The 26,055-nt window shown below is 43.2% G+C and overlaps 1 protein-coding gene across 1 annotated transcript in view; it reads right to left on the bottom strand.

The window, feature by feature from the left end:
* The window catches only part of LOC149121635 (uncharacterized), a 31,419-nt gene extending 23,052 nt beyond the window's left edge, over positions 1-8,367 (bottom strand). The window contains exon 1 of the mRNA XM_089315064.1: positions 7,924-8,367. Coding sequence (XP_089171190.1) covers positions 7,924-8,256 — 333 coding nt within the window. The 5' untranslated portion in view covers positions 8,257-8,367. The remainder of the gene's footprint in view (positions 1-7,923) is intronic.
* Between the last annotated feature and the right edge of the window lie 17,688 nt (positions 8,368-26,055).

Here is a 26,055-nt window from a genome sequence, read left to right as displayed (position 1 = left end):
CAGCTCTCTTCTAAGGTCTGGGGAAGCAGTAGAAGATGACCCAATTCCGTGGGCCCCTGAACCCATGTGGGATAACTGGAAGAGGCTCCCAGTTCTTGGCTTCAGTTTGGGGTAGCTCCAGCCATTGCAGCCATCTGGGGAGTAAACCAGAAGATGGAAGACCTTTCTCCCTCTCTCTCTGCCTCTGCATCTCTCTAACTCAAAGAAAACAAAACAAAATAAATAATAATAATAATAAATAAAAATAATTTTAAAAACAGACAGTAGAGCATAGTGGGAAAGCCATTGCCTGTGATGCTGGTATTCCATATTGTGCATGAGTTCATGTCCCAGTTGCTCTATTTCTGATCCAGCTCCTTCATGTGCCTAGGAAAACTGCAAAGGATGGTGCTTGTGCTCCTACTCCCACATGGGAAATGTGGAAGAAGATACTGGCTCCTGACTTTAATCCAGCTCCAACCCCAGCTGTTGTGGCCATTAGGGGTGTGAAATAGTGGATAAATGATTTACATCTCTCTCTCTCTCTCTCTCTCTCTCTCTCTCTCTCTCTCTTTGTAACTCTGCCTTTCAAATAAATAAATATTTTTAATTTTTTAAAAAGTTTAACAAATGGCACTAAATATTCTGACTCATCTTGACATGTAACAGGAGCCAAGAAAGTTGCTGCTGACTTTATGTAGTGTCTCCTCAATCCATTCTATAAGAAAAAAATATTTATTTATTTTGCTATCCAAGCATTCAAATCCAAAAGAAATAATACTACCCAGTACAGCTCTGTTTAAGGCTGCTCCTGCACTGAGGAAAAGTAAAGGAGCAAGGGGCCCAAACCCTGTGTGGCAGGGTGACAGTCCCTTCCCCACTTTGCATCTGAGTTTCTGATTAGAGAGGGAGACAAAGGCAACTCCAGATACTGCAGTGGTACACAAACAGCCTCAATCACAGACACGCCTTGTGTGTGTGTGCAACAGAAGGAGAGCACAGAGCACTATGTAAGGGAGGAATACATTGAACACAAAAGGAAAAGGTGTGAATGGACATAGCTAAGAATTTCCCCACTCTGCTGATCATGATCTCAAAGATGTCCAGGCCAGAATTCCATTTCACTTTGGAAAACCCACTCCATAAATTTTTCTCCACCTAGGAGTATTCTTCTGTGAGGAATCTGTCTTCCTGTGAGAGATGGCACCACCACAAACTGAAAACCAGTCAAAAAGCAGAGTTATGGCTTTAATTCTCAGAGGTGAGTGGACAACCACATCTATGAATTCTGCCTTAAAAAAATAAGCTTCCTTCTGCTCTAGAAATCTGATACAGATTTGGGCTAAAATGAGAAACACAGAGACCAGTTGAGTCTGTTAGGTGAGAAGGAAGGAAGCTTGATTTCCAGTTGTTACTTTGTAGCATGTTAGTTTTGAGAGGATTTCATATTCCACTTCCATTTGAAGAAATGGAAAGGTAGAATCAGTGCCAGCCTAACACATGGCAGCTTTAGCCACTGCTGACATCACAGCTTGCTACCCAAAAGGGACAGCCAAAATAAACTCAACAAATGAGAACCAAAATAAAACAGAACAGTCTAACATAATACCAACATTTGTTCAGCAGATATTACCAAGATCTTGACATACAAGTCATCAGAAGGATAAAGGGTGGGGCTGGCTTTGTGGCACAGTGGATTAAGCCACCACCAAATAAAATAATATGTGTGTCCACCCTTTAAAAAAGATTGATTTATTTGAAAGTCAGAGTTGTGGGAGCTGGTGCTGTGGCACAGCTGGTTGAGGTCCTGGCTGGCATCCCATATGGTCACCGGTTTGGGTCTTGGCTGCTCCACTTACAATCCAGTTGCCTGCTAATGTGCTTGGGAAAGTGGCACAGCATGTCCCAAGTCCTTGGCCCCCTATATCCACATGGGAGATCCAGAAGAAGCTACTGGCTCCTGGCTTCAGATTAGCTCAGATCTGGCCACTGAGGCCATTTGGGGAGTGAACCAGCAGAATGAAGACCTCTCTATCTGTCTCTATCTCTATCGGTAACTCTGTCAAATAAATAAAATCAATCTTAAAAATAGTCAGAGTTATGGAGAGGAGGGAGAGTCAGATGGGATGGCATTGTGGATTAGCAGGTAAAGCTGCTGCCTGCAATGCTGGCATCCCATATAGGCAGCAGTTCGTGTCCTGGCTGCTCCACTTCTGATCCACTTCTCTGCTAGTGGCCCTGGAAAAGTAGAAGATGGTCCAATACCTGGGTTCTTGACACCCAAGTGGGAGACCTGAATGAAGCTCTTGGCACCTGGCTTGGGCCTGGCCCAGTTCTGGCCATTGCAGCCATCTAGGAAGTAGACCAGCAGATGGAAAATCTCTTTCTCATTCTCTCTCTTTCTCTATCTTTGCCTTGCAAATAAATGCTAAAAGAGAGAGAGAGATCTTCCATCTTAGATGGCTGCCATGGCCAGGGCTGAACCACACAGAAACCAGGAGCCAGGCACTTCATCTGGGTCTCTCACATGGCTTACAATGGCCCAAACACTTAAGTCATCCTTTGCTGCTTTTCTCAGGCCATCAGAAGGGAGCTAGGTTAGAAGTGGAGCAACTGGGACATGAACTGCTGCTCATCTGGGAAGCTGGCATTGCAGATGGTGGCTTTCCCCATTGTGCCACAATGTCAGCCTCATGAGTGCCAGTTTGAGTCACAGCTGTTCCACTTCTGGTCCAGCTCCCTGCTAATGCAACTGGGGAAGCAGAAACAGATGGCACAAGTACTTGGGTCCTTGCACCAACATGCAACACTTGGTTGGACTTCCAGGCTGGGCCAGCATTATTCATTTCAGTCTCTTGAATGAACCAGTAGATGCAAGATCCCCATCCTTCTGTCTCTGCCTCTTTCTCTGTAACTCTGCCTTTAAACTAAAATTTTTAAATCTTAATAAAATAAAGGGAAAGGGTGAAAGAGTAGCCATAGTAAAGTAATAGAGCAAAGCTACAGTTGTGCTGTCCCTCAGCAGCCTTCTGCCTTAAGTGGGATGTCTCCAGCTTACAGACACTGACATAAAAGACACATTCACAAGACATTTCAAAACAACAGATGAGAGTTAACAAAGCATATTTGTTTTATGATAACTTTCATTCAATAGGTACACTGGGTTTAGATATAAGCCTTTTGTGCATCCAAGTTAACCCAGGGTCTAAATCAAAGAGACATACTGAGGAAGATGTGCTGCCAGGGGAGAGAGCTGCATTGTCTCATTGCTCTTGTAGCATCATAAAGAGAATGAAAAGAGCTACTCATGTGCATGGTTATAAGGAGGACAGAAGCACAAGCATTTCAGAAGGGGGGAGCAAATTTCAAATATAGTTATTTTAAGAAAATAAAATGAAGTCAATTTCAGAATATAATGTGGAGTAGAAAAACACCATCAGTTCATCAATTCTCACAGGGATCCAGGAAAACTGCCCTGCCTATCCATAGACCAAATGTTTCAAAACCCATTTTCTGATTAAATTCAGAAGATTACAGGAATCAGCACTCTGGGTGTTCAAATGCCAAATTAAGTTTTAGTTTCCACTATGGGCACATGTAGCCCAATCACTCAGAACATGAGAAAAACTTTTCCATATGAAGGAACATGAAATATTCAGGCACATAGAATAACTGTGCTTAGTGCTCAAAGTGAACCCCAGGATAAGCACCCAGAAAACCTGTTAGGTCTTGGGTCCAGTGCAGTGGTGCAGCATGTAAAATTTTATTTGTTTATTTAAAAGGCAGAATTACAGAGAGGCAGAGGCACAGAGAGTGGTCTTCCATGCACTGATTCATTCTGAAAATGGCTGCAATAGCCAGAGCTGGATCTATCTGAAGCCAGGAGCCAGAATTTTCTGTCAGATATCCCATGCAGGTGCAGAACCCAAGAACTTGAGCCATCTTCCACTGCTTTTCCAGGCCACAGCAGAAAGCTGGATCTCAAAAGAGCACCCATATGGGATGCCAGCACTATAGGTGGCAGCCTCACCTGCCATGCCACAGTGCCAGCCCTCAAAATAAACCTATTTTAAAAAGCATTTTAAATGAGGGATGGGAGAGAGTTTGTTTATCCAAAGCAAGGATAACAAGATAATACCACACAGAAGAAGCTCCTGGCTCCTGGTTTTGGATCGGCACAGCTCCGACCACTGTAGCCAATTGGGGAGTGAACCAGCAGATGGAAGACTTCTCTCTCTCTACCTCTCCTTCTCTCTGTGTGTAACTCTGACTTTCAAGTAAAATAAATAAATCTTTAGAAAATAACTACTAGTACTCATTAACTCCAAAAATATAGAAATTTAATGAAACTCAAAATATAACCAAAATAATCTACTACAAATTATAATCTTTGAGTCATATTAGAAAAAAATTAACCCCTCCCACACTTTGAAAAAATGCACATGGGGCTGGTGTTGTAGGTTAAGCAGACCCTGGCAGTGCCAGCACCCCACATGGGCACTAGTTCAAGACCTGGCTGCTCCATTTCCAATATAGCTCCCTACTAATTCACCTAGGAAAGCAGAAGGTGATGGCCCAAGTGTTTGGGCCCCTGAAATCAAGTGTGAGAACCAGAAGAAGCTCCTAGCTCCTGGGTTCACCTGGCCCAGCCCAAGTCATTGTGGCCATCTGAGGAGTGAACCAACAGATGGAAGACCTCTCTTTCAATCTCTCTGTAAATCTGCCTTTCAAGTAAATAAAATGAATCTAAAAAAATACACTGTACACAATGTAGTATTTTGGTTATTCCCTCATACAAAGAAAGCTCGGATAAACTGTAGATGAATTCTCCTGGTTTGATGCAATTCAGAAGGATGATTGCCTTCTGCCACCCTGTGGTAGACATCAATGAAAGTTATTAATGGGAAGATGAATGGGCCAGTGCCATAGCTCCCTAGGCTAATCCTCCACCTGCAGCACTGGTACTCTGGGTTCTAATCCCAGTTGGGCCACCAGTCCTGTCCTAGTTGCTCCTCTTCCAGTCCAGCTCTCTGCTGTAGCCCAGGAAGGCAATGGAGGATGGCCCAAGTGCTTGGGCCCTGCACCCCATGGGAGACCAGGAGGAAGCACCTGGCTCCTGGCTTCAGATCAGTGCAGCACTCCAGCTGTGGCGACCATTTGAGGGGTGAACCAATGGAAGGAAGACCTTTCTGTCTCTCTCTCTTGCTGTCTAACTCTGCCTGTCAAAAAAAATGGGAAGATGAATGGATACCATCAGACTGCTTCCTCACATGGCACATTTTCTTAAAGACATCACTACTACATTAACAGATGTCTCTCATGTGAAACATATCTCTCCTTAAAATTTTAAAAACTTGCCAGAAACTTAGAGCAGAGCAGGGAATGATGTGCTAAGAACAGTCAGCCTGAGTAGTCTAGGAATCCTGTTCTTGGCTGTTTTCAAGTTTGTATTAATGTACGCACAACATAGTTGCTGAGAAAGTGTCTTACAGTTGTTTCCTGGGTGTGAAGCAACTCTTTTCAGCAGAAATACATGACTGCTTGTCCACTCACAAGCACTGTGATAGGGAGTACATGGGGGAAAAGGTCAAAACACACTAGGTTAGACAAGAAGAATGCTGTTACCCTAACAACCTCTATCCAGGATTCCCTTTCTATTTATACTTCCTATTTTTTACTATGCTAAATGAGTTTCACAGATTATTAATCTTGTGACAACAGGACTCTAACAGAATCTATGAATCACTCAGTTAATCAAGTGAAAACTTCATTATACTGAAAGTCTATAGCAATAGTTTTTAGGGCCACATCTCTCTTTTTGTAAAGATGATTTATTTATTTATTTGAGAGGTAGAATTACAGATAGTGAGACAGATAGAGAGAGAGAAAGGTCTTCCTTCTGCTAGTTCACTCCCCAGTTGGCTAAAATGGCCAGAAGAACTGCACTGATCTAAAGCCAGGAGCCAGGAGCTTCTTCTGTGTCTCCCACATGGGTGCAGAGGCCAAAGCCCTTGGGCCATCTTATACTGCCTTCCCAGGCCACAGCAGAGAGCTGGATCAGAAGAGGAGCAGCTGGTACTTGACCAGTGCCCATATAGGATGCTGGTACCACAGGCAGAGGATTAACCTGCTGAATCACAGTGCCAGCCCAAAGCCACATCTTTTACTGTACTGTGTGTGCATCTCTTGGGGGGAAGGGGCATATTTTCTCTTTTCTTCTTTACTCCTCCTCACATTAACACCTTGTACAAAGGCTTACACAGACCACAGTCATTATGAAAATCTATCACTAATATCCTCCCATGTTGAAAATGTCATGGGGTTAAACACAGAACCCAGAATAAGAAAAGTAATTGGAAGCTGGGGTTCTGGCTGAGCGGGTAAAACCATAAGGGTGCTAGTTCGAGACCTGGCTGCTCCAATCTGATCCAGCTCTCTCCTATGGCCTAGGAAAACAGTGGAAGATGACCCAAGTGCTTGGTCCCCTGCATCTGTGTAGGAGACCTGGAAGAAGTTCCTGGCTCCTGATTTCAGATCCATGCAGTTCTGGCCATTGTGAAGATCTGGGGAGTGAACCAGCAGATGGGAGACCTCTCTCTCTCTCTCTGTGTGCCTTTCCTTTCTGTAACTCTGCCTTTCAAATAAATAAATGTTTTCTTTTTAAAAAGTAATTGGCCCTCTTAATTAAAACTGTATGGACTGTAAGATAACCAGCTTGGTGGAGCATTGAGTGACTGTAAAGAACCAGAAGAGAAAAATTGCACTTTTCTGTATTTATGTTTTCATAGCTCTCCACTTTATTAAAATCCATATTAAAGTAGCTCATTATTAACACACATGGTAGACTTGCATTAATTTCAGTTCACGCCAGTGCTGCGGCTCAATAGGTTAATCCTCCACCTAGCGGCACTGCACTGGTACACCAGATTCTGTCCCAGTTGCCCGTCTTCCAGGCCAGCTCACTGCTGTGGCCAGGGAGTGCAGTGGAAGATGGCCCAAGTGCTTGGGCCCTGCACCCCATGGGAGACAAGGATAAGCACCTGGCTCCTGCCTTTGGATCAGCACGGTGCACTGGCCTCAGCACGCCAGCCACGGCGGCCATTGGAGGGTGAACCAATGGAAAAGAAAGACATTTCTCTCTGTCTCTCTCTCTCTCTCTCTCTCATTGTCCACTCTGCCTGCAAAAAAAAAAAAAGTTCACTTCTCACTTTGCAAAGAGATTAGCAGCAGGTAGTAATAGTTGACATCCCGAATAACATAAGAAAGAAGGGGTGAAGACAGAAATTGAATAGCAGGAAAATAAATCAGCTGTGTTTCCATGGCCTCAAGCTCCAGATTGAAAAAGGGTCTGTTAATTAAACACACAGGAGAGATCAATGCACAAAGCTACTGCACAAGCTTCACATTGCCGCTGGGAAATACATCCAAACACAAGGTGCCCCAGCTGTCAGATGTGTCCACGGGGTCCAGCATGGGGGCCATGAGCCAGATCCTACTCTGATCTTCTATCTCCACCTCTCTGCTGCCTCAGGCTCCCAGCTGAAGGCCACCAAGCCCGCCCAGCTGGAACTACCATGGGATATAACAGGAGGCCCAGCCAGAAAACATTCTTTGACCCACCCAAAGTGAGAACTGGGCTTATTTAAATATAGGGAATGGGACCCCTTCCTTCACCTTACTCTCAACTGCCCTGCTTGTGCCGTTACTCGTCCTGTGTACTTTAAGGAGAATTTGAGTGAGGCAACCTGTGGGACTGGCCGAGCATTGGGAGACTGGGAAGCGGCGGTGGGAGACACAACACCTGGGCCCCAGCCTTGACTCTGCCGGAGAAGCTCCCAGAATCACTGAGAAGCTAGTGATCAATGTCTGGGAGCCGACATCCACCATCACACCCACCCCTCTCCCACGCATGCATAGATGCCCCTTCCTATTCTCCATACTTGCCGTGGAAAATCTTAGGAGCACGTCCCCTTTCTTCAGGACACCTGGAGGGCAAAGTGGAGAGTGTGGGACAGGAGAAGTCACTGGAATTTGGGACCCACGGGTGGCAGATGCAGAAGCACAGAAGCAGCGGGTGGTAGGTCTGGGGTGTGTGCTCCCCAAATGCCTGCAATTGCACTTGCAGAGCAAGACGCTCCAGTGAATGTGGGAGAAAGAGCAAAGCAGCCTCTCAGGGAACACTCTGATCAGTAAATGAACTTCATCTGTTCCCAACCCTGAGCCACAGGGAAAGGCATGTGCATGCGCACGTTCTCCCACATTCACGCGCACAGGCATTCAGAGAGGAAAACGTTAGAGCACCGGGTGACTCTGGGAAATGGAGTCCAGGCCAGGGCATTCCTAGATAGACTTACTGGCCCTCTCCTAGGGCTTCAGTGTGGGGTAGGTGGAGACAGGCTGGGAACCAGAGGGCATTTGCTTTTGTTTACATCCCTCCTTCCCTTCCTTCCCACCCCAAATCTCAAGGGTCAGGTGCTGTTCTTCCTTTCTTGAACAAAATCTTAAGAACTGACAGCCACTGCAGCTGAGTCCCAAATGCCAGTTCCCTCACACACGCTGTTTCCCTCAGAAAAATCCCCCTGCTGCTTTATTCCTGGGCAGCTTCTCTCAAGTAATAAATGGCAATTATTTCAATGTAACTCTTAGCACAGGTGTAGACGGCATAGTTTAACATATAGATGTGAGAATACAATTTTTATTTGTGTCTTGTTGATGTTTGTTGTTCTTTTCAAAGCATTTCACACCACCCTCAAATTCACCAAGTACAAAAAAAAAAAAAAAAAAAAGAGGAGAGCTGGATACAGGACTAACATTGCCAAGTATCTTCTAGGGGCCAGATTAACAGAGTAAATGCCTTACTTTGTATCATTTATACATTAGGTCAATTCTGGAGACAGCATTATCAATTTACAAAGAGAAAGCCGAGGTGGAAAGAGTTCAGAATTGAATTTGCCCACGGAAATATGGTTAAAAAGTCTAGGTTAAAGGCCAACCAAAGTTAACTATAGGCATTCCGATCTGGCTGAAGAGCCCATGAAATTATTTTAGGCATGGAAAGTCAAGACACTCTCAAAAAAAAAAAAAACTAAATGAAAGATCTCTGTGAGTGAGATCCCAGTGGAAAGAATGGGCCATCAAAGAAGGGTACCTTTCTGTGAAGGGAGGAGAGAATGTCCACTTTGACTATGACCTTATCTAAATAAGATTGAAGTCAGCAAACTCAAAAGGCTTCCATAGCCTTGGCAACTCATGACTAGAGCCTAGGGAGATTTCTGATGCCATGAACAAGAGTGTCAATTTGTTAAGTCAACAACAGGAGTCACTGTGCACTTACTCCTCATGTAGGATCTCTATCCTTAATGTGTTGTACAAGGTGAATTAATGCTATAACTAGTACTCAAACAGTATTTTTCACTTTGTGTTTCGGTGTGGGTGCAAACTGTTGAAATATTTACTTATTATATACTAAGTTAATCTTCTGTATATAAAGATAATTGAAAATGAATTTTGATGCGAATGGAATGGGAGAGGGAGTGGGAGATGGGAGGGTTGCGGGTGAGAGGAAAGTTATTGGGGGGGAACTATTAACATCCAAAAACTGTACTTTGGAAACTTATATTTATTAAATAAAATTTAAAAAAAAGAAATATTTTGGGACCAGCACTGTGGCATGGTGGGCTAAGCCTCTGCCTTCAGCACTGACATTCTATATGGGTGCAGGTTCAAGTCCCTGCTGCTCCACTTCCAATCCAGCTTTCTGGTCTAGCCTGGGAAAGCAGTAGAAGATGGCCCAAATGCTTGGGACTCTGCATCCACACTGGAGACCCAGCACTTCCTGGCTCCTGACTTTGGATCAGCTTACCTATGGCCATTGCAGCCATTTGGGGGAGTGAACCAGTGGATGGAAGACTTCTCTCTCTCTCTACCTCTGCCTCTCTGTAACTCTGCCTTTCAAATAAAAAAATAAATCTTTAAAAGGAAATATTTCTTTTAATTTGGGGCTCAGTTTCTAAACCCCAGATTTCTCATCTCTAAAATAAAAAGTGAAGGAGAGGAAGAGTATCTACAATGCTAATCTTCACTATAGAGAAACACATAGGATTATAACTTATCTAAAAAAGAAAGGAGATTCAAAGTTGCTATTGCTGTATGGTTAATTTTCTCATGTTTAGCATCAAGATAGCATATAAATATTATGCATTCTTAGGTATATGTGTGGTGTCTGATTTTTAAGATTTAAGTAGGAATGTAAATGGAAGCAGGATGACATGGAGTTCTGTTTCTGATTACTTTTGGCAATTATAATTCATGGGATTAGAATTGCTGGATTAGGAATGCTTAAATGTATCCATTCATTTCACACTAATGTTTATCATGTCAGGCAATATTATTTGTGTAGACTGCTTTTTCTTGCCAGATTGAAAATTCAGGAGGGCAAGAAACATGTTTGCTTTGACATTAAAATTCAGCATCTTGATAGAGTCATTCTTTTAGTTGAATGAATAAATGAGGCTATAAAAATTAAACAAATACAATTTCTGATCCCAAGAACTACCTAGTTGAAGAGACAATGAAATAGATATCTATTTGATAACTGCCACAATTAGATGACTGTACAATTTGTTGCTCAGAGATAAATTTGATCATAAAAGAGACATATTAATAATGACACAGGGTTGAAATGTATAAACAGAAACCATCCATGGCCAAGCAGGTTAAATGTTCACCCTAGCTTTGTAAGGCATTCCATTCATTATTTAGTAAGCATTTACTGAGGATTCTTTTGTGTGGTGTGTTGAAAGAACTACCAGCCACATGATTTCCCTAGTTATTGGAGTAAGAGAACCTGAGCAATCAGAAAAAGGTTTGGATGAACTAAGAGGATTTACACAAAGGTAAGAAAAACAAAAAGCAGAGAGGTCAATTACAAAGTATATCAAAGGTAATTTAGTAGGATCTGAACCAAGGTATGGTGGTAGTGGGAATGAAGAAGAAGCAACAGATTACAGGGAGATCTAAAATGCAGAAACAACAGGATTTTAATGGTAGATGAAGGCAGGAGGGAACTCATGTGTAAGTCTTCATTTAGATTTTATTATTTAATAGGCAAGGAGTTCTCAGTACATTAATGTTCATCAGTAATAAAAGGCTACCTCCAACCGACTTATAAACTGCCCCTAAATCCAGGACACAGTCTCATGGGTAGCTACAATCTATAAGCCTTATGTTGATCATCATGCCAAATATTTTTAACTGCTACAATATACAATGGTCCTTGTTATGATGCAGTTACTTAGAAACTAGAAGATATAGTCAGGGTCTATAAGAACAATCTAAATAAAAAAGTAAAATTCAGGGGCTAGCGCTGTGGCACAGCAAGTTAACACCCTGGCCTGAAGTGCTGGCATCCCATACAGGCACCTGTTTGAGACCTGGATGCTCCACTTTTTTTTTTGACAGAGTGGACAGTGAGAAAGAGACAGAGAGAAAGGTCTTCCTTTACCATTGGTTCACCCTCCAATGGCCACTGCAGCCGGTGCGCTGTGGCCAGCACATCGCACTGATCCGAAGCCAGGAGCCAGGTGCTTCTCCTGGTCTCCCACGTGGCTGCAGGGCCCAAGGACTTGGGCCATCCTCCACTGCACTCCCAGTCCACAACTGAGAGCTGGCCTGGAAGAGGGGCAACCGAGAAAGAATCTGGTTCCCTGGCCAGTAGTAGAACACGACGTGCCTCTCCTCTCTCTGTGTAACTCTGGTTTTCAAATAAATAAATAAATAAATATTTTTTAAAAGTATAGTAATGGTCAATATTTATAAAAAAGTTAAATTAAAAACACCTCAAAATCATATAATTCAAAGCTAAATTTGGAATACCTCAGTAATTCACAATTTATATATTCACCAACCTTAGATAACTAAAGCACAATCAAGCAGGAAAGAAGTGAAAAAAAATTTCCCCGTGGTAGGGGGTGGCACTATGGTGCAGTGGGTACAGCTGCCACCTGCAGTGCCAGCATCCCATATGAGCATCGGTTCGAGTCCCAGCTTCTCCACTTCTGCTACAGCTCTCTGCTATTACCTGGGAAAACAGTAGAAGATGGTTTAAGGCCTTGGTCCCCTGCACCCACATGGGAGACCCAGAAGAGGCTCCTGGCTCCTGGGTCATGGCTCCTGACTTCAGATTGACACAGCTCCAGCCATTGCAGCCAGTTGGGAATGAACCAATAGATGGAGGGCCTTTCCCTTTCTTTCTTCCTCTCCTTCGCTCTCTGTGGAACTATTTCAAATAAATAAGTAAATCTCTAAAAAAATTTCCTGTAATAACCAAAATGTACATTATAAAGTCCAAGTAAGGTGTCTAGCCACTGGGTCACCTTCATGACTCATAAAAAACTCACTCTGCCTTGGCTACTCTGATATGAGTGGATGGCCATAAGGCAGAAAAGAAAGCAATAGGTTTGAGCAGTGAATAAATGGAAAGGGCTCCAACAACAATGCTGTAGAGCTCTGTGGCTCCTAAATGAATGTAATATGCAGGCAGGCATCTCCTTAATTTCTGCCATGCTCTGAGTTGTTCTAGGACCATAGAACTGAGCACAAAAATCAGAGCTTTCAAGTCCAACATCCACAATTCACTTAGTAATAGTGGAGTACTGTAGCTTTGTTTCATGAGTACAACTAAACCTCACACACTTGATATGCCATTCTGTTAGGATCCACTGGAACTGGAGAGTGTATTGGGTCAGAGGGAGTAGAGGAGCATGGTGTGTGGGTCTCATGGTGGTGGTAGCTGTGCAGAGGGAGGGGTGGAGGAGGAGGAGAAGAGCAAGAGCCCCTAGCACTGTGGGAATGAGGAGCAGAGGGTGAATGCAGACAGGATGACTTATATGCATTATGCCTGGTACTCTCCTGGGTATAATTGATGCAACATGAATAATGTGAGTATCATGATTACTCTCAAGGCAATTTGAGTCCTGGTGGACAGATGACAAGGACATAGATAATTAAAAACAATGTGACAAAAGTTGTAGGTGCACAATACAATCTCCTACATCATTTTTGGATGCCATGCCTATCAGGCAGGAACCATCAGGTTAAGGTCAGATTTCAGGGCTGGCATTGTGGTGTGGAGGGCAAAGCCACCCCCAGCAGTGTGAGCATCCCATATGGGCACCAGTTCAATTCCCAGCTGCTCCACTCCTGATCCAGCTCTCTGCTATGGCCTGGGAAAACAGATGGCACAAGTCCTTGGGCCCCTGAACTCTCATGGGAAGACCTGGACCTGGAGGAATCTCCTGGCTCCTGGCTTCTGAGCAGGGCAGCTCCTGCCTTTGTGGCCAACGGGGGAGTGAAACAGGGTATGGAAGACCTCTTTCTCTCTCTGCCCCTCCTTCTATCTCTGTGTAATTCTGAATTTCAAATAAATAAATAAATCTTTTTTAAAAAAGAGTCAGATCTCAGAGGAATCAGAGCGTAGAAATGACAGCATTGTATGAAATGAAAACAGACAGATGGTAGGTAGAAGCTTGGTAACTGAAGCTGGGATCAGAACATGGATCTTGACTGGGAGGCTGTCAAACCACTCATCAACCTGGACAAGGCTGGGATCTCCCAACATCTGTCCTAGTGCCCATGCCTTGGCAGAGAGGCATAACCAAGAAAGAGAAAATCATCTCTGGCTTTGGCTGAGAGGACTATGGGAGCACCCCACATTTAAAGCCAGAATCTTTTTAACCCTGAGATTCCCTCTTTCATAGGAAGACTTTTCTGGCATTGTCTTTTTAGCATAAACCTCTCATGCCACCAGACCTCCCATAGACCCACATCACAGGGCACATGATAACGAATGGCTGAATGAACAGAATCTTGAGGTATCATGTAAATGGAAGACTCATGAATCTATTCTCAGCTTATAGGTATACTTGAAGGTGAGAAAACTGAAGCAGGGGACATTGGTCAGGCTCAACCACAGAGTCCTCCTTACAAAGCAAGCAAGCAAGAAAGAAAGAAAGAAAGAAAGAAAGAGAAAGAGAGAAAGAGGAGAAAGAGAGAAAGAAAGAAAGAAAGAAAGAAAGATGAGAAAGAAAGAAAGAGAGAGAGAGAAAGAGAGAGAGAGAGCTAGGGAGGGAGGGAGGGAGGAAGGAAGGCAGGAAGGGAGGGAGGCAGGAAGGGAGGGATGGAAAAAGAAAATCCTATGCACACTTCAGAAGTGCCCAGCCACCCACCTCCTGAGTACATGCTCCTGGAACAATGACAAATCCCTGAAGACCAGAATTGGACAGGCACTATCTTGACAGTGTAGAAAGCATTTGGGGAGGAAAAGCCCTGCCCCACTAGAGCCCATTGGTCAAAGGATACAGCAGAAGACTCAGAGGCTTGCTGCATCACACATCTGCCCACAGAGTAGGATGATCACAGAAGGCCTGAAGACGTTTTGTGAGTTGTGGCTTTGTGGTACTGCCTGCAGTTGTTGACACATCAGGGATGACTGGTGGCAGTGGTTTGAACTAATCCTGTCTCAGCTTAACCAGCACTGCAGTATGCATGAAGCGAATCTGTTCCTGGAGTGCCTGATGAGGCCAAGGGATGTGTGTAGACCTACAGTCAGAGGAAGTATGAAGCACTGGCCTCAAGGTTGGAAAGTTGCCATAGCAACAATATTTTCAGGGGATGATGTGGCAGGGTTAGCCCTGCAAGGCAGGGTGGTCTCCTAACTACATGTTCTTCCCCTAATGCTCCTCTGAACTTAGATGAGCCTGAGTCGAGTGCAACAACCTGGGTGGGTGATGCTGAGAGACCACCAGATGAAATTCTGGTTAATGTATGCAGGTTGTGGGTCATAATGACAACCGTATGTGCAACGTTGGGTGCTGTCCCCTGCGTTCACCTACATGCCTGATATGAATGAGGGTCTGACAGAGGGAGAGTGGGCCATGGGATTTTCAAGAAGGACTGTGAGCAAGTGAAGCAGGCTGATTTCTTACCTGGGGCTACTAGAGAAGGGGAAGGGAGGTTTGCAAGCTAGAAAATGAGCAAAGAGATAGGAAATACTACATCCCCTTAGCCCCTTCCCCAAGATTCACATTCAAGGTTAGCAATTGCCCTCCTCTTAAATCTGAATTGGTGCTAGTAATGATGTAAGAACTTGTGAATAAAGGGCCCAATGTGGCCAATATTCTGCTGGTCTTTCCTAAAATGACCCAACAAATAATATTTTCTTAAAACAAATAGAGGCATGCATATAGCTTGAGACTTGACTGAGAGTTCTTGCAAAATATAAGTACTCTTTGCTGACTTGAAAGATGCTAAATGTGTGGCTCCATATTGGGGGTTTGGAGTTCTGTCATTAGAGCTGGATTTTGCCATTGGTGGTGCACATCATTTTCTCTACTAGGTCTCTGACAACTCCTATGGCATTTACCCTTGCTAGACATTTCCTCAGATTCCCAGCTGAAAGGCAGCCAAATGTGAATCCCATTATCGAAAGGCTTACATATGTGGTCTCTTTGTGTAAGACTCTCATTTGTTAGGCTGGAAGAGTGAAAGCGTCACTCAACAAGAAGCACCGGAGACAGACCTGATGAGCATGTCTGTTTATTAGCAATCAGGCACAGATTTGTATAGGGTAAGAGGGGAAGAAAAAAGCCTGGGGTGGTAACAGTAATTCTATAGGGCAGAAGGGGCAGCATGCCAAAAGGCTTCTAACTAATCGACTTATAGGTCACATAGGACACATAGGCTCCTGGGCTCCTTTGTGCAACCAGCCCACATCTGGCTGTTGCTTATCAGCTCTCTGTTTATGAACCACAAAAGCACAGCCACAAGGCTTCCAACAGGAAGTGGGGAATGGAGGAAGTGGGCCTGGAGCTCCTGCAACTTGCCAGCAGCCAGGCTGTGGGGTCCCTCCCAGCAAGCATGGTGCACCATGCCCTCTCAACTTTCTGCATGGGGCAGGGCAGGCAGCCCCATGGGATCACCCACAGAAATCTATCTTAACTGCAAAAGATTGTGATTGGCTACATTTTTATTATAGAATTTATATCAGAAATTTGCCATCAAAGTATTCTTTATTCAGATGTATCATACACAGTGATGGAGGAAGAAAAAATCTTACATCCATGTTGGCCTCTCACCTACACAACAAGCAGACTCCTGTTTGTCTTCCTAATACAGCCTCTTCCCCCCACCCCTGCCTTGACCACCCTTGCCCTGCCTCAACTTTTGGACACAACGATATATGAAAGCTCCTGCTATCAGCCTGAGATCTCCTTCACTCTTCCCAAGCTGTCTCCCTCTATCTCAGCAGCTCAGCCTCAGAATCCAGCCTCATTCCAAACCCCTCCCAGCTCACACTGTGACCTCAAAGGACCTTTAAATCTAGCCCAAGCACTTCTCTATCTCTGCAGCTCTGCTTTAACTCAGACCTCCAAGCTCATTCCCACTACTTTGTACTATATAAAGCACTAGTCTGTAAGACAGGGGGTTCTCTCTTTGCTGTGTGTTTGCTGGGAACTCTCTGCCATGCATTCACCTTGGAGTGAATAAACCTTCTGAATAAACCTGGACTGCCTGTGGCTTCATGCTCTGTCTCCTTTTTCTTGGCACAAAGTTTGTATTGTTGTGTGGACTTGTGTAATGGAGATTAAGTATATTACCTCAATCCCTGACCATTTAAAAACCAATTTATAAACAAGGACATGGAATGTGGCTCCACTAAAGTGTATCTGTGATCTTAGAAAGTCTTTTGGCTGCTTTTATTGGAAGGTGAGTGTCAGGAAGTGAACTGACAGAAAGCGATTGATGAGATTTCCTTTGAATTCTGTGGTGCTTCCCTGAAACTTGGAACACTTTGGTGATTTAAGCCCTTCAAATTAAAAGCTCATTACCAATTCTTGCTCAAAGATGCTAAAAATAATCAGCTACCTAGATCATGGACCTTGGATAAATGTTCTCTCTCCAACTTGAAGCTTTAAAAGAGGACTTAAAATGTCTTAAGATTGATGTTTTCAGGAATAAAATACAAAGAACTACCCTTTTTTCTTTGACTTAGCTGAACTTAGCTGTGAGAAGGAAGGGGAGTGTGGAACCCAGTGACTACTGATATTGGGAGGCCTGACCTATTAATGGCTACTCCCATGATTTCCTAAAGCTTTTATATGTGAGTTAAATCAAGTGAGAAACTATAGTGTGCAAGCAAAAGGACTCTGAAAATCAATATGTTGCCCATGATAGAGATGAGGGTACATGAGGAGTCTTAAAAAATTTCATTAAAAATGTGTGTCAGAGAAAAACTAGGTATCAATTTTTTAATTGTAATAAAATTAACTTACCTTTTAATTCCGTTTTCTTTTTTTAAAAAAAAGATTTTATTTATTTACAGACATTGAGAAGGAGAGACAGAGAGAAAGTCCTTCCCTCCATTGGTTCACTCCCCAAATGGCTAGAACAGCCAGAGCTGCACCAATCTGAAGCCAGGAACCAGGTGTTTCTTCCTGGTCTCCCATATGGGTGCAGGGGCTCAAGCACTTGGGCCATCTTCTATTGCTTTCCCAGGCCACAGCAGAGAGCTAGATTCAAAGAAGAGCAGCCAGGACTAAAACTGGCACCCATATGGGATGTGGACACTGCAGGTGGAGGATTAACCCACTGCACCACTGCACTGGCCCTTAAATTCCATTCGTCTTGTGTATTCTTAAGAGTCTCCTTGGATATAGTTTGCCCCATGTGTAGTCTAGAGCACTCTAGGGAGGAATATGGGAGACACTGATCCCTCTGAAGCTACATGATGTGTTGATTGAGCTTATAAATTCAGAGTATGGGAACTCAAGGGTAGCCCATTGGAAATAGCCTGTTAGGACAGAATAGTAATAGTGGTTAACCAGTATTTAATGAGTCATTATATGCCAGTCATGACTATTAGTATTCTAAATGTGTTGTCCCATTTCATTTTTGCTTAAGCACTAGAGATAACTATTGTTATCATTTTCCAGATGAAGAGGAACAGAGATTACCCAAGATGCTATTGCTAAGCATGACAAAGTCAGCATTCAAACCTGGAAGCATTTCTTGATGACGATGGTTAATTTTTGTTTGGATTTGTCAGTCTAGTTGATTGTATATACTATATATCTACTGTCTACAGATTCCAAAAGGTTTTCCTTTAAAAAGATTTATTTATTTGGCCAGCGCTGTGGCTCACTAGGATAATCCTCTGCCTTGCATGCCAGCACACTGGGTTCTAGTCCCGGTAGGGGCGCGGGATTCTGTCCCGGTTGCCCCTCTTCCAGGCCTGCTCTCTGCTATGGCCAGGGAGCGCAGTGGAGGATGGCCCAAGTGCTTGGGCCCTGCACCCCATGGGAGACCAGGATAAGTACCTTGCTCCTACCATCGGATCAGCGTGGTGCGCTGGCCACAGCACGCTGGCCATGAGGGTCATTGGAGCGTGAACCAATGGCAAAAGGAAGACCTTTAACTCTGTCTCTCCCTCTCACTGTCCACTCAGCCTGTCAAAAATTTAAAAAGATTTATTTATTTTATTTGAAAGGCAGAGAGAGAGAGAGAGAGAACTTCCATCCATGGGTTTACTCTGGCTGCAATGGCCAGAGGTGGGCTGATCCAAAGCCAGGGGTTTTTTCTGGATCTCCCACTTGGATTCAGAGATTCAAGAACTTGGATCACCCTCCACTGTTTTTCCAGTCACATCAGCAGGGATCTGGATCATAAATTGAGCACCTGGGACTCCCACCAGAGCCCATAGGGTTGCCAGAGCTGCTGGCAATAACTTTACTTGCTATGCCATACCACTAGCCTAAGGTTAAGTCTTTCAAAAGGCCTTATATATGACCTAAGTTGATGAGAGTAGAGAAGAGTTTGAGGCACTAAGGGACTTTGCATCACACCTTGAATGAGAAATCTGAGAATATTAGTGTCTCACATCTCAGCTAACCTTCAAAAGAGGGTGATGTTGAGAGTTAATTCCCTTTCTGTTTTCCAAAGGGATGTGGCCCTTTTGTCTCTCCTAGGGATTCAAGAGTGAAACACAAGGCAACCTTTGCCTACCCAGGCCAAGGGATTTTGGCTGTATTTTTAGAGAGCTATAACACAGTGGGATAAACAAGTGCTATGCTTCTGTAGGACCCAGAAACAATTTAACATAGCTTTCAGCCTTACCACTACTGAATCACCATGAGCTCTCACTAGAAATTCAGGTACTTTGAAGACCTACATTAGCACATAGCTTTATCAAGATGTAGGTGAGTGTGGCTAATTCAATGAGAAAGAAGAAAGCTGGAAAAAAATTGACACTTGGCATTGTCCATTCCATTCATGTGGTAGTGGGCTGTTTGTCTTTGAAACATTCTGTGGGCTTCACTGGGTGTTATCTCCTCTACCTTGGATGGGAGTAGCCAGGTGCCAGCTGGCAGCCATTCAGAGACAAGCCTTTGTGTTTGTTGGAATGAGGCCACTTCTGTTCTGAACAGTGAGGTTTTTGTTTAAAGACTAAAGTAGTGAGAAATTTAGGAGCTGGATTTAAAAGGAGGAAAGGCAAACTTTCTGCCTTACCTTTATTTGTTTCTATTTTAGGAAACTTGCATTATTTGTAACTAAAACTTTAGTTAGGCCACTGAGGATTAGATATTATGCAAATTTCAAACAAAAATGTAAAGAGAAAATAACTTTTTTCACACATTCAGAAAACTTTTCTAGACTTTTATCAATGTTCCTGTTACTACCGCATTTGTGTTTTATTTTTCTTGCTGCATTTAAAAAGTCCTACAGTCATTCAGGGCCTCTAGGGGAGTGTGTGTCTGGAACTGGCAAAAGAAAAGTCCTAAGACTGTGTTTACTTGACATCTTTAGGCCTTGTTCAGTCTCCCAAAGTGCTATCTTATAGTACAGGGGGTTGAGAAATTGCCAGAATGTCCTGAGTAAACTCTGCTCTGGTGGACATTGCTTTCACATTTGGAGAAGGGAAGACGCTGTGTGTGCAGGCCTGCAGCACAAAGAACTGGGTTTCCTGAAACAGAGAGTGGGAATGCAGGGACAAGGACACAAAGAATGGAGCCAAGACAAGACCTGAACAAGGCTCATTTATTCAACAAATCCAGTAGTATTTAAACATGACCAGTTGTTTACAAGAAAGAGAACAAAAGATTTACATATCTAAAAGGCTTTTAAGGTTACAAAGAGTTCCAGATAAGGTTCTTAATTATTGCTTACACTTAGGTGATAAATGCAGGTTTCAGGTGTGACTGATTATCTATATCATCTCTTGTGAGAGGTATAGCAGTGAGATAAGGTTCTTCCTGCCTCTTCCTGGAATCTCCGTAGTCTAATTGTCTGTGCCAGGAAGTCTCCATCCATATGGTTAAGTGTAAACAAAGGGAGTGACTGCCTGTGGCTGCCCACATTTCCCCCTTTTTTATTTTTTGAGGCATTGTTCCTGTCTTAGGTTGCCCATGTCTCTTCTTGTCCTTACCTATCATTGGACACCCCAGACATTCTCTGAGGCTCCTGTCTTAGGTTGGTACAAGGAGACCGAGTCTTACCCGTCATTGGAATTCAATGCCATCCTTTTTGGCTCGGGGGTGAAGCTGTGAACGCAACGTTAAAATCTCAGACCAAATGGCACCAAATGACACAGAGAGGCATTGGAATATACAGGGGAGCCACAGACAAAAAGGCAGAAGCTGCAACAAAGGACCCAGCAACATCAAAAGCCAGTGGGTCCATTGAGAGTCACCAAAAGAAAAGGGATTAGTTAGAAATATATGCTGAAGTTCACCTTTTAGCTGCCGTACCAGATATTTTATGTAAGGAACATTATTTGAGATGTTAAAGCAGCAACCTCCAGGAATCAAGTCACAGCTTATACGATCTTTCAGTAGTAAGTAGTTAATGGCAGCTAAATGTAGCAAGAAATTGCTACTTTTGACAGAGAAGGAGGAATTGACCATAAGAGTTACTTTAACAGTTTTTGACCAATACAGCAATGAGGCATCTTTTCCAGAATTGACAAAGCTATACCAGAGTCTGTCAATGTGACCAGTTTTGATATGCTAAAATCAGTATTCTCCCTTTTTGATTGATCAGTCACATTAAGCCATTGATTTTCAACTATATCCCTCCCTATACGGAACAAGGGTTGATTGTTCCTTACCCATTGTACAAACCCTGCTGTTTTAATTAAGTACATGAACAAGTTAGAATTACCGGCGAACCAACAGAGGTGGTAATGTAGGTTTGGCTTGATGTGAGCCGGCAAGCTTCATTCATCTTCAGGGGGATCCCGATCAGCAATGTTATCATAATAAAGATCAAGGAGCTGCTTCGTGACATTGTCTGTTTGCCACACCAGTCACTCAGGTAACCATCGTACTTCATTGTCTTTTTGCGAGAATATAGAAACATGTCCACGTCCCCATATTAAAGCAGGGTCAGGTCCATACCATTGAGCAGTTAGAGGGTCTTTCCACTTCCCATAGACTTGTTGTCTTTTGGTTTCAGAATACCAGTGATGATCAGCTGCAGATTTCCCTTGATCATCCAGTATTAAAAATTTTAAGATGAAAAGAGCATGTGATAGCCATTTTTGTGGGGAATGGGCCATGGTCCTGTATTCCCCCTTTTTTATTTTTTGTAAATAATTTTTTAATGTGGCATGTGCACGTTCCACAACACCTTGTCCCTGGGGATAAGGAATCCCGGTGATATGAGAGATGTGGAAGTTACCACAGAAGTGCTTAAAAGAGTTGGAAGTATACGCTGGGCCATTATCAGTTTTTATCTGTATAGGGGTTCCTAGACCAGCAAAGGCCTGAAGGCAATGACAGATGACATGTCTGGCAGCCTCGCCGGATTGTGGGGTGGCAAAAATAAAACCTGAACATGTATCTAAAGAGACATGTATGTATTTTAGTTTACCAAATTCAGGAAAATGGGTAACATCCATCTGCCAAAGCTGATTAGGCATAAAACCTCTAGGATTTACACCATAATGAGGGACCGGGAGAAATGTGACACAGGAAGGGCAGGAGTTTACAATTTGCCTTGCCTGTTCCCTGGTGATTCCATATCTTAAACATAAGGTCTGGGTATTGAGGTGATGCAAATCATGACCACGGGATGCTTCTTCTATGGAATAGATACGTAAAATACTATCAGCAAGTCTATTACCATCATGTAAAGTACTAGGTAGGTCAGAGTGAGCACAAACGTGGCCAATGTAGAACGGCTGCACCTGTTCACGGATTAAGGATTGGATATGAGTAAATAGTGGGGTAGCCCAAGAAACAGAAGAAAATACAGAACACGTTTCCAATAGTGGTACAGAATAGAAAACATATTTACTATCAGTATAAACATTAACGGGAGTATGCGCTGTAATCTGCAATGCCATGACAACAGCAGCCAATTCTACCAGTTGTGGAGAAGAAAAGGGAGTAGAGAAGGAAATGGTACACTTGTCATATACAACAGCGGCCTTTCCTTGTTTAGATCCGTCAGTGAAAACGAGAGAAGCTGAAAGCAGGGGGTTGAAGCTAGTGACCTTAGGAAAAATGCAAGCATGAGATTGAAAGAATTGTACAAGCTTGTTAACAGGGTAAGAATTTGAGGTCTGGCCAGAGTAATGAGCCAGGGCCAGTGGCCAATCATCGGTAAAGGAAAGAAGCCAAGAAACCTGTTGACCGGTATAAGGAAGACATATAACATTGGGCTCAGATCCAAAAATTTTCCTGGACTCTAATTGTCCCTTAGAGATCAATTCAGCAACAGCCAAATAATAAGGAACAATTGATTTTTTAGGAGAACTATTTAAGTGAATCCAAAGCAGGGGAGCACCCTGCCAGAACAAACCCATAGGTAAATAAGCAGTTGCTAATACTAAGTAATACAAGGGCTTACTGTAATCAAAGTAAGTAAGGAAATTTCTCTGTAAAACATCTTGAACCTTTTGTAAAGCTATTCGTGCCTCAGGAATGAGTTCCCTGGGGGAAGTAGGGTCAGGATCCCCCTTTAAGATATCAAAAAGTGGCTTTAAATCTCCAGTTGTTCAATGTAGGGTAGGCCAAATCCAATTTATATCTCCCAATAATTTCTGAAAATCATTTAAGGTTTTTAGGGTGTCTAATCGTAGAGTCACCTTTTGTGGGACAATTTTTCTAGGATAAAGTTGAAAACCAAGATAGTGATATGGATAATGCAATTGCACTTTATTGGGTGCAACTTGTAAACCGTACCTACATAATTGTTCCTTCATAATTGATAAACACAGGTGTACTTCGGATTCTTTGAGTCCAGCAAGCAATATATCATCCATGTAATGAATTATATAAAGAGAAGGGAATTGAGTTCAGACACTAGAAATTGCTGAAGCGACAAACTGTTGACACAGGGTGGGGATGTTGGCCATACCTTGGGGGAGGACTTGCCAGTGATACCTTCTCATAGGTTCTTTGAAAATAATGGAGGGCACGCTGAAGGCAAATCGGCAACAATCAGCAGGATGGAGGGGGATAGTATAAAAACAATCTTTTAAATCAATGACAGCAATATATGAATTCTTTGGAATGGCTGAAGGGTTTGGTAACCCAGGCTGCAAAGGCCCCATAAGTTGCGTAGCAGCATTAACTTTATGGAGATGCTGCAGGAGTCTCCATCTCCCTGATTTTTTTCTGATCACAAAGATGGGGCTATTCCAGGGGGAGGTGGACAAGACGATATGTCCCGCCCCCAGTTGTTCCTCAACCAGGGCTTGAGCAGCTACTATTTTTCCCTGTGTTAAAGGTCACTGCTCCACCCACACGGGTTCATCAGTCAACCAATGAATTTTGTCAGCATGGGTGACAGGCTGAGCAGTGGCCACTAAGGGTTTTTTATTTTTGAAAGTTGGCTATCAGGACTATTTATTACAGACACCTCACGAGTAGGTCCAAGGGGTTTTATCTCATTAGGGCTACACAGGATTGCACCTAATTGTGATAGGATATCTCGTCCCCATAGATTGGTAGGCAAGCCCTTTAAAATATAAGGTTTAAAAATTCCGGTATGGCCAGCATCATCCTCCCATTTGATAAACTCAGCATTCTGTTCTAAGTCCTGACTCTGTCCTATCCCTCTCAACTGAGTCATAGATGGATGTATTTTCCAGTTTCACAGCCAATTGTTGGAGGCAAAAACTGATACATCAGCTCCTGTGTCTAATAACCCTTTAAAATTTTTTCCATTTAATTTCAGTGCAATAATGGGGCAATTTTTGTGATAGGTTCTAGCCAGAAAACATCTGAGGACCCAAAACCTTTGTTGCACCTACAGGTAGCCATGTAGTTAGAATTATAGCTTAATGGAAGCAAAATCAATTGTGTGATCCGCTGTCCTGGGGAAAGTGTTATTACAACATTATTAGCTTGGGCCATGATTTTTATCTCCCCTGAATAATCATTGTCAATGACACCAGGAAAAACCTTTAAGCCTTTCATTGTTAAGCTACCGCATCCCAAGAGTAATGCAAACATGCTGGGTGGTGGAGGCCCAAAAACTCCCGCAGGGAGGACCTGGTCCCATATCCGGGATTAATATTGTGTGCTTAGAGACGCTGAGGTCCAATCTGGCATTCCCTGGGGTTGCTCTCCAGAGGGTGCTAATGTCCCAGATAGGGGTTGTTGGGGGAGGAGAGTCATGGCCCCATAGATTTCTTGTGGGGCCTGGGGCTGGCCCCTCCTCCCATTTCCCGAAATATTGTTAACTAAGGGATTGCCACCATCTTTATGGGTCCTTGAGAGGCATTCATTTGCCCAATGCTTTCCCCATTTACATTTGGGACATAAAAAGGGGGGGATGCTCCTATTTCTATTGTTACCTGAAGTATCATTTTGTGGGCAGTTCTTTTGTAAATGACCTCTCTTTCAACATTTAAAACATTCCTTCTTATTCATTTCTGCCCTTTGAGCTGACTCTTTCAAGGAAATTCCCTGTAAAGCAGCAGCCATGGCCAAACCTTTTGAATAAGAGGGGCCAATATCTGCACATCTTAATATATCCATCCAAATCATTTTTCTTTTGGTAAGGACAAAGTGCCTGCTGACAGGGAGTGTTGGCATTTTCAAATGCTAACTGGGTAACAAAAGGCATACCAGCCTCAGGATCTCCAAATATCTTCCCTGATACCTGTATTAATCTATTAACAAAATCAGCATAAGGCTCATCTGGTCCTTGAATAGTCTTAGACAAGGACTCACCAATTTTTGCTCCTTTAGATGGTAATATATTCCAAGCACGCCTGGCCCCAGCAGCAGTTTGTTGGAAAATTGCAATGGGCTGAACCATTTGTCTTTTAAGGTCTTGGAATTCACCTTCTCTGGACAGCATATTGGCATTCTAATCCGGATTTCCCCCCTGGCTATTTAATTTAGCAGTGCAGCAGCATTGGTCAACAAACTCTGCTTTCCATAATAAAAAATCACCTCCAGAGAGGCAAGCTTGAGCTATTGTTTTCCAATCAATTGGTGCTAGAGTAGTTTGAGACAGACTATCCAACAGAGTTCTATAGGGAGCAGTAGGCCCATATGCATCACAAGCAGATTTTAAATCTTTTAATATTTTAAAAGGCACTGGATGGTGACAGCGCATTTCCTGGCCGTCTTCTGTATATATATCCACTGGAAAAGCATCAAATAAGATTTCGGCTCCCTCCCTGCCTTGCTCTGCGGCTTCCCTAAGAGTTTGAGCAACACTCTTTTCAGGATATATGATGCTCTTCATTTTTGTTTGGCAAACATTCCCCTTCTTGACAAAGGGATAATCTTTATCATCGTTATCTTTTAGAAAGAATTCAAAAGGAGGAATGGAGGGAACAACCTTTTCCATAGAAATAGTGGATTGGCGGGATCGATTATCCTCACCATCACTGCTTCTAGCTTCCTCAATTTTCTCATGTAGGAAGTCAAGAGCTCCTCTTAGCAAGGTTTTGTCTCTTTGTTGAGTTAAGATATCCTTTACTAATGACCATAGGGAGAAAGTTAACAAGGGTAGTGAGTCAGGTCCATGTTCTTGTAAGTAAGAATTAAGTTCTTCTCC

This window comes from Oryctolagus cuniculus, chromosome 16 (genome assembly GCF_051225735.1).
Source record: "Oryctolagus cuniculus isolate XC-2025 breed Fujian yellow rabbit chromosome 16, ASM5122573v1, whole genome shotgun sequence".
NCBI lineage: Eukaryota > Metazoa > Chordata > Mammalia > Lagomorpha > Leporidae > Oryctolagus > Oryctolagus cuniculus.
The sequence above is the reverse complement of the archived record's forward strand: the minus strand, read 5'-3'. Positions and strand labels throughout refer to the sequence as shown.